Below are 19,478 nucleotides of genomic sequence, written 5' to 3'. Positions count from 1 at the left end.
TGCTTCCCCCCCCTCCCCTGTCTAGGGGACTCATTCTTCTAGATCACACTGCAGTCAAGGTGCAGCGAGGTAAATCTAGCCATGTATCAATCAGAGGCCAGGCTAACCTTCTTGCTCCAATAAGGACAATAACTTAGGTGCACCATTTCTTATTGGAACCCTCTGTGAAGTCCTGCCTGAAATACTCCTTGATGTAAAGCCACCCCCTTTGTTGATTTTAGCTCCCTGAAGCCAACCCTGTAAGCGCCCCTCCCAGCGTCAGAGCAATGGCAAACAATCGGGCATCTGAGAGTGCTGTCCAGAGCAGTCACAATGGAGCGCTCTGATGGGGCTAAAACATTGTCGCGGGTGGTTCTGGGTACGTGTCGTCAGGCCCCCGTTCCCTCCCTCCCTCCGTGAAAGCAAGGGCAGACAATCATTTCGCGCCTTTTTTCCTGAGTTACCTGTGCAGACGCCATACCACAGCAAGCATGGAGCCCGCTCAGGTAACCGTCACCCTATGTCTCCTGGGTGCTGGCAGACGCGGTACGGCTTTGCTGCACAGTAGCAGCAACCCCTTGCCTTCTGGCAGCAGACGGTGCAATACGACTGGTAGTCGTCCTCATCGTGTCCGAGGTGCTCCTGGCCGCGTCGGCTGGGAGCGCCTGGGCAGACATGGGCGCAGGGACTAAATTTGGAGTGACTTGACCAGGTCATTCTCTTTAGTCCTGCAGTCAGTCCTATTGAACCATCTTATGGTGAGCAGGCAGGCGATACGGACTGCTAGCAGTCGTACTGTACCATCTTCTGCCAGGCAGGCAAGAGATGAGGATTGCTAGCAGTCGTATTGCACCATCTTCTGCCAGGCAGGCAAGAGATGGGGATGGCTAGCAGGCGTACTGTACCATCTTCTGCCAAGCAGCCATGAGATGTGGATGGCATGCAGTCCTTCTGCACCGTCTGCTGCCAGCCAAAGATGTAAAAGATAGATGGAGTGGGTCAAAACAAGAAATAGACCAGATTTGTTTTGTACTCATTTGCCTCCTCCCCTGTCTAGGGGACTCATTCCTCTAGGTCACACTGCAGTCACTCACAGAGAAGGTGCAGCGAGGTAAATCTAGCCATGTATCAATCAGAGGCCAGGCTAACCTCCTTGTTCCAATAACAACGATAACTTAGGTGCACCATTTCTTATTGGAACCCTCCGTGCAGTCCTGCCTGAAATACTCCTTGATGTACAGGCACCCCCTTTGTTGATTTTAGCTCCCTGAAGCCAACCCTGTAAGCCGTGTCGTCAGTCGCCCCTCCCTCCGTCAGAGCAACGGCAGACAATCGTTCCGCGCCTTTTTTCTGTGCGGACGCCATACCACGGCAAGCATGGAGCCCGCTCAGCTCACTTTGGCAATTAGGAGCACATTAACCACCACACGCATTATTCAGCAGTATATGCAGCACCAGAACCTGGCAACGCGATACCGGGCGAGGAGGCGACGTCAGCGCGGTCCCGTGAGTGATCAGGACATGGACACAGATTTCTCTGAAAGCATGGGCCCTGCCAATGCATGCATCATGGTGCTAATGGGGCAGGTTCATGCTGTGGAACGCCGATTCTGGGCTCGGGAAACAAGCACAGACTGGTGGGACCGCATAGTGTTGCAGGTCTGGGACGATTCCCAGTGGCTACGAAACTTTCGCATGCGTAAGGGCACTTTCATGGAACTTTGTGACTTGCTTTCCCCTGTCCTGAAGCGCATGAATACCAAGATGAGAGCAGCCCTCACAGTTGAGAAGCGAGTGGCGATAGCCCTGTGGAAGCTTGCAACGCCAGACAGCTACCGGTCAGTTGGGAATCAATTTGGAGTGGGCAAATCTACTGTGGGGGCTGCTGTGATGCAAGTAGCCCACGCAATCAAAGATCTGCTGATATCAAGGGTAGTGACCCTGGGAAATGTGCAGGTCATAGTGGATGGCTTTGCTGCAATGGGATTCCCTAACTGTGGTGGGGCTATAGATGGAACCCATATCCCTATCTTGGCACCGGAGCACCAAGCCGCCGAGTACATAAACCGCAAGGGGTACTTTTCAATAGTGCTGCAAGCTCTGGTGGATCACAAGGGACGTTTCACCAACATCAACGTGGGATGGCCGGGAAAGGTGCATGATGCTCGCATCTTCAGGAACTCTGGTCTGTTTCAAAAGCTGCAGGAAGGGACTTTATTCCCAGACCAGAAAATAACTGTTGGGGATGTTGAAATGCCTATATGTATCCTTGGGGACCCAGCCTACCCCTTAATGCCATGGCTCATGAAGCCGTACACAGGCAGCCTGGACAGTGGTCAGGAGCTGTTCAACTACAGGCTGAGCAAGTGCAGAATGGTGGTAGAATGTGCATTTGGACGTTTAAAGGCGCGCTGGCGCAGTTTATTGACTCGCTTAGACCTCAGCGAAACCAATATTCCCACTGTTATTACTGCTTGCTGTGTGCTCCACAATATCTGTGAGAGTAAGGGGGAGACGTTTATGGCGGGGTGGGAGGTTGAGGCAAATCGCCTGGCTGCTGGTTACGCGCAGCCAGACACCAGGGCGGTTAGAAGAGCACAGGAGGGCGCGGTACGCATCAGAGAAGCTTTGAAAAACAGTTTCATGACTGGCCAGGCTACGGTGTAAAAGTTCTGTTTGTTTCTCCTTGATGAACCCCCCCGCCCCTTGGTTCACTCTACTTCCCTGTAAGCTAACCACCCTCCCCTCCTCCCTTTAATCATTGCTTGCAGAGCCAATAAAGTCATTGCTGCTTCACAGTCATGCATTCGTTATTCATTCATCACACAAATAGGGGGATGACTACCAAGGTATCCCAGGAGGGGTGGTGGAGGAGGGAAGGAAAATGCCACACAGCACTTTAAGCACAGCACTTTAAAAGTTTACAACTTTAAAATTTATTGAATGACAGCCTTCTTTTTTTTGGGCAATCCTCTGTGGGGGAGTGGCTGGTTGGCCGGAGGCCTCCCCACCGTGTTCTTGGGCGTCTGGGTGTGGAGGCTATGGAACTTGGGGAGGAGGGCGGTTGGTTACAGAGGGGCTGCAGTGGCAGTCTGTGCTCCAGCTGCCTTTGCTGCAGCTCAACCATACACTGGAGCATACTGGTTTGGTCCTGCAGCAGCCTCAGCATTGAATCCTGCCTCCTCTCATCACGCTGCCGCCACCTTTGAGCTTCAGCCCTGTCTTCAGCCCGCCACTTACTCTCTTCAGCCCGCCACTTACTCTCTTCAGCCCTCCACCTCTCCTCCCGGTCATTTTGTGCTTTCCTGCACTCTGACATTATTTGCCTCCACGCATTCGTCTGTGCTCTGTCAGTGTGGGAGGACAGCATGAGCTCGGAGAACATTTCATCGCGAGTGCGTTTTTTTTTCTTTCTAAGCTTCACTAGCCTCTGGGAAGGAGAAGATCCTGTGATCATTGAAACACATGCAGCTGGTGGAGAAAAAAAAAGGGACAGCGGTATTTAAAAAGACACATTTTATAAAACAGTGGCTACACTCTTTCAGGGTAAACCTTGAAAGTTAACATTACATACATAGCACATGTGCTTTCGTTACAAGGTCGCATTTTGCCTCCTCCCACCGCGTGAACGGATTTTGGTTGAATGCCAGCAAACATACACTGCAATGCTTTGTTCTACAGTGATTCCCCAGTACGTGTTGCTGGCCTGGAGTGGTAAAGTGTCCTACCATGAAGGACGAAATAAGGCTGCCCTCCCCAGAAACCTTTTGCAAAGGCAGAACCGCAAATGCCAGGGCAAAGTAATCCTTTCACATGCTTGCTTTTAAACCATGTATAGCATTTTAAAAGGTACACTCACCAGAGGTCCCTTCTCCGCCTGCTGAGTCCAGGAGGCAGCCTTGGGTGGGTTCGGGGGGTACTGGCTCCAGGTCTAGGGTGAGAAACAGTTCCTGGCTGTCGGGAAAACCGGTTTCTCCGCTTGCTTGCTGTGAGCTATCTACAACCTCCTCCTCATCATCTTCTTCGTCCCCAAAACCTACTTCTGTATTGCCTCCATCTCCATTGAAGGAGTCAAACAACACGGCTGGGGTAGTGGTGGCTGAACCCCCTAAAATGGCATGCAGCTCATCATAGAAGCGGCATGTTTGGGGCTCTGACCCAGAGCGGCCGTTCGCCTCTCTGGTTTTCTGGTAGGCTTGCCTCAGCTCCTTCAGTTTCACGCGGCACTGCTTCGGGTCCCTGTTATGGCCTCTGTCCTTCATGCCCTGGGAGATTTTCAGAAAGGTTTTGGCATTTCGAAAACTGGAACGGAGTTCTGATAGCACGGATTCCTCTCCCCAAACAGCGATCAGATCCCGTACCTCCCGTTCAGTCCATGCTGGAGCTCTTTTGCGATTCTGGGACTCCATCATGGTCACCTCTGCTGATGAGCTCTGCATGGTCACCTGCAGCTTGCCACGCTGGCCAAACAGGAAATGAGATTCAAAAGTTCGCGGTTCTTTTCCTGTCTACCTGGCCAGTGCATCTGAGTTGAGAGCGCTGTCCAGAGCGGTCAGAATGGAGCACTCTGGGATAGCTCCCGGAGGCCAATACCATCGAATTGTGTCCACAGTACCCCAAATTCGAGCCGGCAAGGTCGATTTAAGCGCTAATCCACTTGTCAGGGGTGGAGTAAGGAAATCGATTTTAAGAGCCCTTTAAGTCGAAATAAAGGGCTTCATTGTGTGGACGGGTGCAGGTTTAAATCGATTTAACGCTGCTAAATTCGATCTAAAGTCCTAGTGTAGACCAGGGCTTAGAGTGATAGAGTCAAAGAGCTCAACCTATTTAGTTTAACAAAGAGAAGGTTAAGAGGTGACTTGATTACAGTCTATAAGTACCTACATGGGGAAAAAACATTCGGCAATGGGCTCTTCAATCTAGCAGAGAATGGTATAAAATTACCTGATGGCTGGAAGTTAAAGCTAGACATATTCAGACTGGAAATAAGACGTAAACTTTTAACAGTCAGAGTCATTAACCAGTGGAACAACTTACCGAAGGTCATGTTGGATTTTCCATCACTGACCATTTTAAAATCAAGATTGGATGTTTGTCTAAAAGATATGCTTTAGGAATTATTTGGGGTAAGTTCTATGGCCTGTGTGATACAAGAGATCAGACGAGGTGGTCACAATGGTCCCTTCTGGCCTTGGAATCTGTGAATCCATAATAAGATTTTTAAAACTATTTTATCAAGTAATTGGGTCTCTGACCCATAGCTGCATAATGCACTTTTCATATTTTACAGTTTTGTGGAGTGTAGTTTCCCTACTCTGATTCTGTTCTGCTACCAATTCCAAAATGCATCAGCAGCCAAGTACATTTCTTCTGATATTTAACCTTTTTCTACATTCTCCTGTGAGGAGAGCACTCTGAGGATTATGGTACAAGATACAATACAATGATATGCTTTTCCTCATCAGTCCCCACAACTTTACTTCCTACTAGTGTGTCTGTAATTTAGCGATTTCTCTAGTTAATGTGTACTTTTGCTTTGGATATGGTACATGAATTTCAGATTTATTTATAACTCTTGGGCTTGGGGGTTTATGCTCTACTATGGTCCTTCGGGTGCCAGTCAGGTGGATAGCTCCAAAGTATCAAAATATTAGAAGAAATGTATACTGGGCTGCTAATGCATATGGCACAGTAGTCAAGTGCTATGTACAAGACATGCAAGAAAAGCTTTATTAATTGGCATTGCATTTAAAATGGATTAGAGTTAGAAATTTGATAATGGAGGGCTCTTCAGTCTAGCAGGCATAGCAAGATCCATTAACTGAAAATTAAAGCTATTCAAATTCACATTGGAAATAAGATGCACATTTTTAACAGTGAAGGTAATTAACCATTGGAATAATTTACCAAGGATTTTGGTGGATTCTCCATCACTGGAAATTTTAAAATCAAGATTGGATGATTTTCTAAAAGACAATCTCTAGTTCAACCAGAGATATACAGCAGGTCAAATTAGATTATTACGATTGTCTTTTCTGGCTTTAAAATCTAGGAATATGAAATTCTTTACAAAAATACACACACTATGTACAAAGAACATATTAAAATGTGGTTGCAATAACCTGACTAAGCAAAATGTGAGGATCTTAAAGAACATACATACTCTAACACACTCCACTACTGCAAATTCTATTAATATAACTTGGAGCCAAACAAGCAATTTCCTCATAAAATGAAGTTTTTAGTAAAAGTACCAAACCAAACCAAATAAAATCTTCACCAGTTTATGTGTGGTTTTTTGGTTAAATGCCTTGTAGGTCTATTAGGCATGAAGAGACTTGCTCCTAAAATGCTTACCTACATTAAAACAGCCTATTTTGGCTAGGCTGACAAATGATTTCTTCACCTGCATTCAAATGATAAGCATTTCTAGCAATACATTTCCCACATATTCACTTCAAGGGGGTAACTCCCTTTCAATTACCCTGACCTGCAAGTGTAAATTGATAAACTTATCACATTACCATAGCATAGGAGAATCTCTGACCTAAAACTGGAAAATATTTTGATTATTGGGATTTAAGTGAATTCATTAAAAAGGCCCTTAGTACCCTTCTATGAAATATCTCCCAGAACTTGAAAAGTCTGGGAAAAGAAGGTTGCCCCCTGACTTCCATTTATTTAGGCATTCAGGTGAGATAAAGACATTTTATGGCTTGTGATTGTATTTCAGTAGAAATAACTGAGCTCATATTAGCCTATACTTAGGGTATGCATACACAACAGCTTGGAGATGTAATTCCCAGAGTGGCTAGACAGACATGCACTAGCTCTGCTTGAGCTAGCATGCTAATGTCACAGATCTACAGGACTGGTGCTATGCCCCCAACTTTGGAAGAGTCTCTAGAAGGAACCCTTTCAGTGTGCGAGATCCCCTAGAGGGTCTCACTCTTCCTCCAGGGTAAGCCAGGTGGCTTCATTGCCTCCTTAGACTGGACCTCTGGGTCTTCAGCACTCCCGCTTCACACCGTGAGCTCTGTTTACTGCGTCCAACTGAGATAGACTCCTGGTAGAGACTTGTGCATTCTTCAGGGATTAATGCACCTCAGCAAACATTTGCAGTGACACTCAAGCAGCACTGACAAAACAGTAGGGTTTATTAGTCAAGTGGAACAGCATAAGAAGTCCTCAGGTTAGCAGAGGGAACTGAAGGTCAAAGCATAGACCATTCTGGTTAGCCCAGCCAAGCTCTGTCTGTCTCTCTCTCAGGGCTGTGTCTACATTAGAGACCTTACAGTGGCACACCTGTACCGATGCAGATACGCTGCTGTGAGGTCTCCTGTGTAGCCTCTCTATGCTCTCCCATTGCTATAATTAAACCACCCCCAACAAGCAGCGTTAACTATGTCAGTGGGAGAGCGTCTCCCGCTGACATAGTGCTGTCTGCACTGGTGCTTGTTGGTGTAACTTACGTTGGTCAGGCGGGTGGTTTTTCATACCCCCCTTAGGTGACATAAGTTTTACTGACAAAAGTGCTAGTGTAGACATAGCCTAAGTCTGACTTCCTTGATCAGACTCCAGATGACAGCCCGGACTTCAGCATGGGAATTATGCTCACCTTCCCTGCTGAGGGGTGGGAGAATCTAGCCTGGAGACTGGCTTTGCCATGGTTTTCACAGATTCTCCACTGAGATGGGGTCAGCCTCAGCCAGACTTTTTCCAATGATCCATTTAGTCTCAGCCAGCTAGGCAATATTCATACCTGTGTCTCTTAGCCTGCCCTGAGAGCAAACAGTCCTTTTCTAATAAGGCAGCTTATAGGGGAAACTGAAGCATACACAGGATTCAAAAAAATAAAACAGAAAATTCCCATGTCATCACAGCTAAAAACAACACGGAAGCTGCAACAACCCCAATCAACCCCCTGGGTACATACTTGGGTGGCTAGCCTGAGTTGCCATCAGTGCCACTGTCTTCAAATTGCTATTTTTACCACACTAGGTTGAGCAGAGCTAGCACATGTCAGTCTACCTGTGCTGGAAAGAGCCCTCCCAGGTGCTGTGTAAACATACCCTAAACTAAATCACACCCTGGCATTTAACTGCAACTGTGAACTTACTGTCATTCTTTGACAGGGTTACTTACCTACTCGATGGGGCTCGGGGGAGGGGGAAAGCAGTAAATGTGATGTACATTCATTTTACTAAGGCTTTGACACAGTCCCACATGATATTCTCATAAGACAACTAAGGGAATGTGGTCTAGATTAAATTACTATAAAGTGGGTGCACAATGGATTGAAAGATCATACTTAAAAAGTATCAATGGTTCACTCTCAAACTAGGAGGACGTATTTAGTGGGATTCCACAGGGGTGAGTCTTGGGTCAGGTACCATTCAATATTTTCCTTAATGACGTGGATAACAGAGTGGAGAGCAGGCTCATAAAATCTGCAGATGGCACCAAGGTGGGAGGGGTTGCAAGCACTTTGGAGGATAGGATTAGAATTCGAAACAACCTTGACAAACTGGAGAATTGGTCTGAATTCAACAAGATGAAATTCCTTAAAGATAAGTGCAGAATACTTTACTTAGGAAGGAAAAGTCAAATGCACAACTACAAAATGGGGAATAACTGGCTAGGTGGTAGTACCGCTGAAAAAGATCTGGGGTTATAATGGATCACAAAGTGAATGAGTCAACAATGTGATACAGCTGCAAAAAAGGCTGATATCATCCTGGGGTACATTAACAGGAGTGTCATAGGTCAGACCCATGAGGTAACTTCCTTGGTCTACTTAGCACTGGTGAGGCCTCAGCTGGAGTATTGTGTCCAATTCTGGGCACCACACTTTTGGAAAGATGTGGACAAACTGGAGAAAGTTCAGAGAAGCAACAAAAATGATAAAAGGTTTTGAAAACCTGACCTGTGAGGAAAGATTAAAAACACTGGACATGAGAACCTGAGAAAAGAAGTCTGAGAGGTGACCAGATAACAGTCTTCTAATACATTAAAAGCTGTTATAAAGAAGAATGTGATCAATTGTTCTCCATGTCCACTGAAGGTAGGACAAGAAGTAACGTGTTTAATCTGCAGCATGGTAGATTTAAGTTAGATATTAGGAAAAACTTACTAATGATAAGCATAGTTAAATTCTGGAATAGCCATTCAAAGGAGGTTGTGGAATCCCTATTACTGGAGGTTTTAAAGAACAAGTTGAACAAACACCTGTCAGGGATAGTCTAGATTAACTTGGTCCTGCCTCAATACAAGGGGCCAGACTTTATGACTTCTCAAGGTCCCTTCCAACCCTACATTTCTATGATTCTGTAATCTGTGTGTGTTAATATAGCTTTATAGCATTAAACCCATCCTATGGAAGACTGACAACTTTTTTGAGTGCAAAATAGAGTTAATCAATCCATATATCTTGGATTGAATATTTATATGGATATCAAGAAGATCCAGAATTTTCATAATTAATAAAAAAATTTTGGAAGGGATATTAAACCTTGTGCATCAGGGTTTAAGCCAATTTCTAAGTATTAGAGATCAGGATGAGACCTGTGTTGAGGGAAGATTATCCTATATCCACTCCTTACTGCTGGGCTCTTAACCTTCCTTGGAAACATCTGGTATTGGCTACTGGGCCTTGGGTCTGATCCAGCATGACAGTTCCTATGTTTTAGCCATGTTGGTCCCAGGATATGAAAGAGAAAAGGTGGGTGAGGTAATAACTTTCACTGGACCAACTTCTCTTTGTGGAAGGGACAAGCTTTTTGAAGAAGAGCTCTGTGAAGCTCAAAAGTTTGTCTCTTCCACCAACAGAAGTTGTTCTACTAAACAACATTACCTCACCCACCTTGTCTTTCTCAGTTCCCACATTGAAATCTTGAGTACTACATGCAAAACATTCCACAATGTGGAATGGCAGATGAAATTCAATGTGGATAAATGCAAAGTAATGCACACTGGAAAACATAATCCCAAAATATACATATAAAATGATGGGGTCTAAAATAGCTTTACCCAATGCACAGTCAACCTTTGGAACTCTTTGCCAGAGGTTGTTGTGAAGGCCAAGACTATAACAAGATTCAAAAAAGAACTAGATAAGTTCATGGAGGATAGGTCCATCAATGGCTATTAGCCAGGATGGGCAGGGATGGTGTCCCTAGAAATCTCTGTTTGCCAGAGGCTGGGAATGGGCGACAGGGGATGGATCACTTGATGATTACCTCTTCTTTTCATTCCCTCTGGGGCACCTGGCTTTGGCCGCTGTCGGAAAACAGGATATTGGGCTAGATGGACCTTTGGGCTGACCCGGTATGGCCGTTCTTATGTTCACAAACATTATTATTTGTGGCTCTTAGGTGTTAAAGTAGATGCACAGCAGGCTTGGAATCAACATTAAAATATTTCAAGACGATTTGCCATTAATTACTAGCTAAGAGGAAAAAGTAGATCAATTACATGATATTTCTATTTCTGGAGATGAACTGATCATGATTTTTTCATTATACAGTCAGGGCAGTCCTTTAGGGTGGCTTACACAAAATTCACGATTCCTAGGAAATCTGACTGATTTAATCAATGTGAAATCATAAGAAATCACTCAGTGGCCACTACGGACCTGATCCAAAGTCTACTGAAGTTAATGGAAAGACTCCCATTGCCTTCAATAGGCTTTGTATTGCCTTCAGTAGTCTTTGATTGATACACACAATTTTCAAATGAAAAAAAGCATGAAGACAAACTATTCCCATGGTCAGGTTTTACTGAGTCTCAATTGGCTTAACACAAGCACTAGATTTGTTCATTAATCAGTAAAGTTAAAGTTCTCACAAATAAGACTATATTGCTGCATCTGAATATTCACCATGAAGTGAATACTTATTTTCCCTTCCTAGAATTATTACCCACATAGATCAGGTTTCAGAGTAGCAGCCATGTTAGTCTGTATTCGCAAAAAGAAAAGGAGTACTTGTGGCACCTTAGAGACTAACCAATTTATTTGAGCATAAGCTTTTGTGAGCTACAGCTTGCTTCATCGGATGCATTCAATGAAAAATACAGTGAGGAGATTTTATATACACAGAGAACATGAAATAATGGGTGATAGCATACAGACTGTAACAAGAGTGATCAAGAAAGAAGAGCTATTACCAGCAGGAGAGCGGGGGGAGGAGAGGGGGAGAACGGGGACGACCTTTTGTAGTGATAATCAAGGTGGGCCATTTCCAGCAGTTAACAGGAACATCTGAGGAAGAGTTTGTGTGTGAGGGGGAAATAAACATGAGGAAATAGTTTTACTTTGTGTAATGAACCATCCACTCCCAGTCTCTATTCAAGCTTAAGTTAATTGTATCCAGTTTGCAAATTAATTCCAATTCAGCAGTCTCTCGTTGGAGTCTGTTTTTGAAGTCTTTTTGTTGTAATATTGCGACCTTTAGGTCTGTAATCGAGTGACCAGAGAGACTGAAGTGCTCTCCGACTGGTTTATGAATGTTATAATTCTAGACATCTGATTTGTGTCCATTTATTCTTTTACGTAGAGACTGTCCAGTTTGACCAATGTACATGGCAGAGGGGCATTGCTGGCACATGATGGCATATATCACATTGGTAGATGTGCAGGTGAACAAGCCTCTGATAGTGTGGCTGATGTGATTAGGCCCTGTGATGGTGTCCCCTGAATAGATATGTGGACATAATTGGCAACGGGCTTTGTTGCAAGGATAGGTTCCTGGGTTAGTGGTTCTGTTGTGTGGTGTGTGGTTGCTGGTGAGTATTTGCTTCAGGTTTGGGGGGCTGTCTGTAGGCAAGGACTGGCCTGTCCCCCAAGATTTCTGAGAGTGATGGGTCATCCTTCGGGATAGGTTGTAGATCCTTCATGATGCGTTGGAGAGGTTTTAGTTGGGGGCTGAAGGTGATGGGTAGTGGCGTTCTGTTATTATCTTTGTTGGGCCTGTCCTGTAGTAGGTGACTTCTGGGTACTCTTCTGGCTCTGTCAATTTGTTTCTTCACTTCAGCAGGTGGGTATTGTAGTTGTAAGAATGCTTGATAGAGATCTTGTAGGTGTTTGTCTCTGTCTTGTTCATATACTCGTTCATTAGCCCGTTCATTTATAAGCTGACCCCCCCAAGATGGATAGGTAAAAATAGTAAAAACTGTCTGACCCTTTCATAAGCCGACCCTATATTTCAGGGGTTGGCAAACTTTGGCTCCTGGCCCATTAGGGTAAGCCATGAGTGGGCCTGGACATTTTTGTCTACCTGGAGCATTCACAGGCATGGAGCCCCTCAATTCCCAGTGGCTGCGGTTCGCCGTTCCAGGCCAATGGGAGCCGTGGGAAGTGGCGTGCCACTTCCCGCAGCTCCCATTGGCTGGGAACGGCAAACTGTGGCCACAGGGAGCTGAGGGGCTCCATGCCTGCAGACACTCCAGGTAAACAAAACCACAATGTATTAGATATTCAATTCAATGATTCCATAGAGTTTAAAATCATCAAATTTTGATGTAGACCCGTTTATAAGCTGACCCCTGCTCTTTGATGCGTCACTTTTTTACCAAAAATATTCGGCTTATGAACGAGTATATACGGTACCTCCTGCAACTGTACAATATTCACATATTTTAATTTAGGTTAATTCAATCATTGATAGTAGTCAAGTGCTATGGAAAATAAAATTTCCTTTTGCTTTTTTTTGTAGTTTATTAAGAAAAAAGATCAAGCAGCAAAACTACAGAGAAAGTAAATAAATGTATGCAAATTCATCAGCTGATAGAATAGCTGTACAAGCCAAACTAATGACAAAGTCATCACAGCAAAACAAAGTAAAAACATTAATATAAAAACAAGCAACCCCCCAAAATGAGACACTGACAGAATGAGACATGGCATGACAAAATACACAAAAAATGGTCAGCATCTACTGGTATTTGCAATTGTGAATCACTAAGGAATGAGACAAACGTGGCCATATATTAACCAGAGGATCTCAGACCAAAAGATGTTAATAATAATGTTCCTTTATCATGGTTACACTTCCAGGGGATAAATGAGATTATAGAGTTAATTCTTTAAGATATCTTGGCATCGGATATATCCTGCTAGGAATTAGCTTTATATTTAGTTTGTCTAACTCTTCAGAGACATTGGGCCTTTTAAAATATTGCTTTTTAAAAATGCAGTTCCAATGAGATTGTGGTATTTTGCTTTTCACAACTGTCCAAATTCTTCTTAAAATTTATCCCTATTTTGTTCTTTAATCTCATTTATTATGTTGGCCTCTCATGGATTGACTGAAGGAAAAGAATAGAGTAGGGAGATGTTGAGTTCAATGAATGAACACATTATCTCTACGTTACAATCTGTGGTATCTTTGGTGAGATTTCTGGAAAACAAGAGAAATTCCACAAAGTGTCTGTGGTGTGAAGTCTTGTAATCTGTGCAAATTCACTAACTCTTTGCTGATAACACAATCCGTAGTAGCATCACACAGAAACACTGTCTCTCAAAAACTTATCCAATGCAGTTTTAAAGACTATATGGAAAATAATGAGAACAGACACTTTAAATGGCAACATGACAAAGCTTTATTCATTGATTTCCAACTGGTGTTAAACCACTCAAGACACAGCCAATATGTTTATAAGACCACCACAGATATGACTACATTTGCATATTATGTCTAACTCACTACCATGCCCTCTTTTTCTTAAAGGCACTAGCTATAAATAAAAAACGAAAAACAGATAAAATTAGGGTAATGCCAGGAAACAACTGGTTGCGTGTATGGACGTCTACTTTCATGTTTGCACACATTCATGCTTTAAATGTACAATTTCAAAAAAAGTTTATTCAAAATAATAAAAAAGTTACCTTCATTTTTGGCATTACAACTGATAAAATGAAACATGCAGAAAAATCCAGGAAAACAGAACTCAGTGCATCATTTTGTCAGAATGAAGCAGTTCTTTATCACCTTTTATGTTCTGTGATTACATTCATAGTACAAGGCAAAAGCCATCTGGCTTCAGTATCATTTACCTGCTCTTCCATTCCTTCTCCAACATCTTTGGATAGTAAAATCTACTCTTGGGAATATAGGTTAAATTGTAATGCTGTGTTTTCAACAGTCTTGATAGTGCAGCAAGGCAAAACACAGCTGGTTGTATTTACTGTTCTATTTCCAGGCTATCCATTTTTAAATCAGGTGGTTTAAAGCTAATCATTTCTTCATATGTAATCTCTGGAGGGGACAAAAAAGAAAAATAGGTGTGAACTATCTGAAATACATAGCATTTAAGTAGTGACTGCATGTAGACCTTTAGCCTAAAGTAGCTGACAAGCACCATACAGGTATTGATTTAAAAAGAAAATATTCAAGGCAAAACAGAACACAGGTACAATGAAATTATTTGTATTTCTAACCTTACTACGGACTTAATCAAAAGCCTGCTGAAGTCAGTGGGAGTCTTTCCATTGGCTTCAATAGACTGTGGATCATGCTCTAAGATATTATTTTATAACGTATTTTTGTTCAGCAGTTGACTACAAAAACACACTAGCCCTGAAAAGGAAATGCAGAGTATGCTGTCAAAGAGCTGCCAGAATGGCTTAATGAAAGACAAAATATAATATAACATGCAACCTTTAGAAAAGCCTAAACATGTTTATTTTAATGTACATGTTGCAATCACATTTCTTTAGCTGCAGAAAAGTGTTCTTCCTCCATTTCTCAATCCATTGTATTCAAACATAAATGAAACACTTGAACTTCTGCAGTTACACTTTGTCCTTTGAGGGTAGTGCCGTAATGTATGTAGATTTAAGGTTTTCTTACAGGATATTTGTTTGCTGTACAGCATGTTAGCTCTCAAGCCTGCTTACACCAAGACTTGCCCAAAATGCAGTGTCATTTTGCCCTGCCTTCTTGCCCAGCCCCTTTTCTCTCCACGATGACAGCAATTTCCCTTCAGCGAGGAGCAAGTTACATCTTTTAACTGACAGAAAAAAAAAATCACAATTATGGCTCCTTTTTGTTAAATGCACCTTTTTCTCAAACTGGAAAGAGACTTTAAGGGCCTGATCTTCTCCACACTGAAGTAAATGACATATTTCACTCTGGCACAGGAACAAGCCTTTGATCACTGGCCAGTGTTTAGAGCTGATCAACCTGCTCATGTGAACTGGTTTAGTAAAAAGATCCATGTACTGGGGCAGTGAGAGAGAGAGAGAGAGAGAGAGAGTGTGCACGTACGCAGTAAGCATGAATGGCATTTCTTTAAAATAGTCTTTCAATGTTCAGTAACGTCTTAGAGCCGGATCCTGGCCCCTGCAGTAGCTGCTTTGCACTCCTCAGGTGGTGCAAAGCAATCATGATGACTGCTTTACTGACTACCAGAGGATTCCCCCAGTTGAAAGGAATCCCTGAGTTGTGTTACTCTGCACAATCCCCCATGTCTGGGATACAGGCGGGAACAGTTGGGCTGTCTCTGTGACCAAGTGATTGATCCCTAGCTCCTAGAATGGCCCCTCTGAGCCTAAGACAGCCTGGTATAAAAAAGAGCAGCCTTGAGCCACTGAGCCTTGCTCAGATGCAACCCCAGGGTCCAGGCCTTAATTTCTTCAAAACCTGGTGTCGGAGACGGTATTAGAAATGAATACTGGAGGCTGTGTATGCTATGCTTTTGCAGTTATTAAACTGCTTATTCTATTCTCACGCCATCTATTCTACTGAGAGTGCAATTGCAGATGTTGTGCCAAAATGAGTGGAAGAGCTGCAGCAGCTAAGGAAGCGTACTGCATAATGCATTCAACTCCAAATGGGGTGTTCCGAGCCGTTACATTCTGAGATATTTTCTAACTGATTAAACAGCCAGGAATTTCCTGGCTACAAACCTCAGCAATATGTCATGGAGACTTAGGAAGCTCTTAGGACATACCCTGAGAGATGCCAAGCACTTGTAACCCCCATTAACTTCAGGTGCTCGGTTCTCTGCTCAGCATCAACCACTTAGGGACTTAAGTTTGAAGGATAAAAAATAGGGAGAAATGTGCTGTCAATTTCTTTTGGAATTAGGCCAATATTCCATTAACAACTCGGGGAAATCCTTTATGTAAATGAGGCCTTCAGGGTCTCCCTATTCCAAGGTAGCACTTACTGTACTTAAGAAGCAGTAATAAATAATATTAATTGTCGTAATAAAACTTGTAGAAATTCTGCTTGCAGGAAATATTCAGGATCATATTATTCATGGAAAGAGATTATTTGTTTCCATCATGAAATGCTGTCAGTGTGGAGATGTACACGAGCCTGGAGTTTGTATGGATTAATGAGAGGACATAGTCTCTCTGCAGTTAACATTATGGGTTGGTTTCTATTAAAGTCCCAGTTATGATCACTCCTCTACTTTCATCTAGCCTCTGAAAGTTTTCTTGTGTTATCCTGTGCCAAGGAAAATCCATCCTGGAATGTTTAGAGGAAATCAGACAGGGCATTCTTGAAACAGGCTGGAAAATCAGTACAGTGCACTTTTTCTGAAATCTATCTTTGCCCCTTTTTTTGCCACATCTTTCAAAAACAATTTGATCTAGGAATCCAGAATTGGTTTATTCGGTTTTCTCTCAAGAAGTGTTAACACTTTAGACTGTTTGTATAAAGATAATTGGGTAAGCACTTGAATTAAAGCAATGTGTTTCCTTTTATTAATTATTATTCATAATATAAAATAAAAATAGACTTAACTTTACAGAATTGAATCAAAAGAAGAAAAAGCAACCCTGTTTCCCTTGGTATATCATTTGGGTGAAAATCAGTTTTCTACTACATAGCGAAATGCTGAGTCAAACAAACCTGACTCTAATATGAGTTGCAGTTGCCTGCTGAGAGTTGAGTCACTATAAACATAAAAGCCACATTTTGAAAGTCAGCCACCTGATTAACTACCTATTAAGGCACCTAAAAGAAAGACTAATCTGATTTGCAGAGCTGCTGAACTGGCACTGTTGTTGATGGATGGTGAGGACACTCAGCACCTTTGAAAATCAGGCCACCTTCATTCAGGTGAATAAATATGGATTGAACTTTAAGCACCCAAATTCAAACATTTTGACTGGAATGTTCTTATTTGTTTTGTTGGTCTTCCTAGAAGGGTTATTCTATTGTCATCCATTTCACACGTCCTGCTCTATTGACTACATGGATATAGTAGGACTTTTCTACTATCGAGATGGCTTTCATTAAATAAAATTACACATAAGCTCAGGCTTATCCACCAGAGAATCTCTCACCTGAGAGTTGAATAAAGGAAGCCAGACACCTAAGCACTTGGCGATATTCTGTCATTGCTGATTACGTTTTCTTTGAAGACTATTCCTCAGATTTTTATAGTATGTATCAAAGCAACAGAATAATCCCCCCTCCCCCCCCGGGGCAATAAACTAGCTCAAAGAATCTCTATATGAATTGATGAATATTAAGGCGGTGTACACTTCAAAAGTGGAATCGTTAAATGTCAGTTCTTCTAAAGTTACTAACATGTTGTTAAGCAAAAGTACAATACTTTTGTTCCAGTCTGGTCACAAATTTTGGCTGAAAAGCTTTAGCCTCTTGGGGGAAAAGAGCTGACTGAATTGGGCTGGGAGGTGGCAGTAGGGAGACAAGTGTTAAGAGGGAGGATCGTGTGAATTTTGGGGAACAAGAACTCCTAGGGTACTTTTTGTACATCCTCTCAAAATCTCTTAGGACTGCCTGATCCTGAACATATTGACCAAAAACCATACGACCCTTCATGTACTGCCAAAGCACATCTGAGATGCCATCCCTGATCTAAGTTAGAAGGGTAGCCGTGGGTTGTATCACCCAAAACTGAAATACCATTGCATAATAATTGGAGCTGCTTGCAGATAAAAGGATTTTCTCAGACAAATTTCTCTTTTGTCAAAAAGTGAAATTCAAAACGTTTCTATCAGTTCTAAGAATAAGTCATATGTGAAACAGGAACGACCAAGCCTAGCTGTCTTAACACAGGTGTTATTTCACTGACTTCAGTTGAGTTACTCTTGATTTTCACTGGTTGATATAAGTAAAAAGAGGATCAGGCTCTTAATTTCATTATTGTTGCAGCTAGTGGGGTTCTCTCACTGGCAGGAGAAGTAGGATAAGCAGGCAGAGTTAAGGTTGTTTTGGGTACCTCAGCAGGAGTATTCTTTTTGGCAGTTAGGTGATGGATTTTTTTATTTTGTTTTTCAATAACTAAAACATTTGAAATTCCAGACTTTTAACCCACCCCCAAATTCCCCTGATTTGAAATCACCGTATTATTAAAACATCATCAATTAATGGCTGATTTACAGCCTTAACTCTACCTTACCAATGCTTTTAGTTAGGGAATATAGTAAATTCTGTGTTTGCTAATCTGTCCTTTATTACTGCTCACATGGGATATAAATACCAAAATATGAAAAATATCAGATATAAAAAAACCTCAACAAAATACACATAGGCACTAAAGATTTAGGGCAAACAGATATTATGAGTAAAAGCATGTAAAAAGTTTGATATATAAAAATACCACCCCATTCCACTGTAACTCCTGCAATGAAGTGATGCTAGGTAAATAATTCAGTATTTAAGGCTTTTGATTCTAAAATGTGCATGCAAAACAGAATGTTCAAAATGTATTACTACACAGATGTTAAAGCAACATGCTGTTTTTACATGTTGCAGGATTCATGTCTCAGAAAACAGATCCTTCATAGAACTTTTTACAAAATGTGAGATTAGCGGTTTCATTTATTCCCGAGACCATTGACAACCAACAAGGGACGGTATTTTGTTATACCTCCCACATCTCCCTTTCAATGTCCCAAAACGAAATGAAGTACACTGTACTACTCTGTGAATGTGCTTAAATCGAATGTAGTTTTTTCCTTACAAACCAATAAAAAAAATTCAGATTAAAATATATTTTTAATAACAGACTAAAAAAGGAACAATGTGCGTTCTTCCCCTAGTTGTTTGAATTTTCCCATGAAATTCCTCAGAAATGGAATAGAAATGTCTCGCACACATTAGATTCTTTAATACAGTATACTTCTTCCATTGATGGGGACAAGAGTTATTTCCATAAAAGCTAGAGGAGAGACATGCATAAAAATCTTACAAACTGATAGGAAACTAGATCCACAAACTGAGCTGAGCAGCTGTGTGAAAAATTTTAAAAACCCTATCCCTGTCTTTTTCGTTTAGGTAGTAAATCAACATTTCAATGGACACCCTTCTACCCTCATCAAGGAAAACATGGTTTAACAAAAGCACATGCCCGCTGCACTTGTCTGTAACTTCATTTCTTAAAAAAAAGACAATAATCAAGTCAAGGAACCGTTTGGCTAAACAATGGCCAAACTCTCCCCTTCTCCACAGGTTACTTGAGCATAACTTATGTCGCTCAGGAGTGTGAATAATCCATACCCCTGAGGGACGTAAGTG

The 19,478-nt window shown here is 42.3% G+C and overlaps 2 protein-coding genes across 4 annotated transcripts in view; both read right to left on the bottom strand.

Annotated features, from left to right (window-relative positions):
- Positions 1 to 2,908: 2,908 nt before the first annotated feature.
- On the bottom strand, positions 2,909 to 4,418 carry LOC142071552 (uncharacterized). Its single transcript, XM_075126662.1, has 2 exons — positions 3,839 to 4,418; positions 2,909 to 3,450 (listed from the first exon to the last, which is right to left on the bottom strand). Exons 1-2 carry the CDS (start codon positions 4,416 to 4,418, stop codon positions 2,909 to 2,911), a joined length of 1,122 nt encoding a protein of 373 aa, XP_074982763.1.
- A 9,136-nt stretch (positions 4,419 to 13,554) lies between these two features.
- The window catches only part of MAPK11 (mitogen-activated protein kinase 11), a 50,764-nt gene continuing 44,840 nt past the window's right edge, over positions 13,555 to 19,478 (bottom strand). For all 3 annotated transcript variants that reach the window (XM_048836880.2, XM_048836879.2, XM_048836881.2), the window contains one exon: positions 13,555 to 14,234. In XM_048836880.2, the coding sequence (XP_048692837.1) occupies positions 14,161 to 14,234 (74 nt within the window). In that variant the 3' untranslated portion in view covers positions 13,555 to 14,160. The remainder of the gene's footprint in view (positions 14,235 to 19,478) is intronic.

This window comes from Caretta caretta, chromosome 1 (genome assembly GCF_965140235.1).
Source record: "Caretta caretta isolate rCarCar2 chromosome 1, rCarCar1.hap1, whole genome shotgun sequence".
NCBI lineage: Eukaryota > Metazoa > Chordata > Testudines > Cheloniidae > Caretta > Caretta caretta.
This window is presented reverse-complemented; position numbering and strand designations above follow the sequence as displayed.

Coding starts and splice junctions, on each gene's coding strand:
- LOC142071552 (XM_075126662.1), bottom strand. CDS start 4,418: ATGCAGAGCTCATCAGCAGAGGTGACCATGATGGAGTCCCAGAATCGC. Junction 3,451..3,838: donor AGGCGGAGAAGGGACCTCTG/GTGAGTGTACCT, acceptor TTTCTCCACCAG/CTGCATGTGTTTCAATGATC.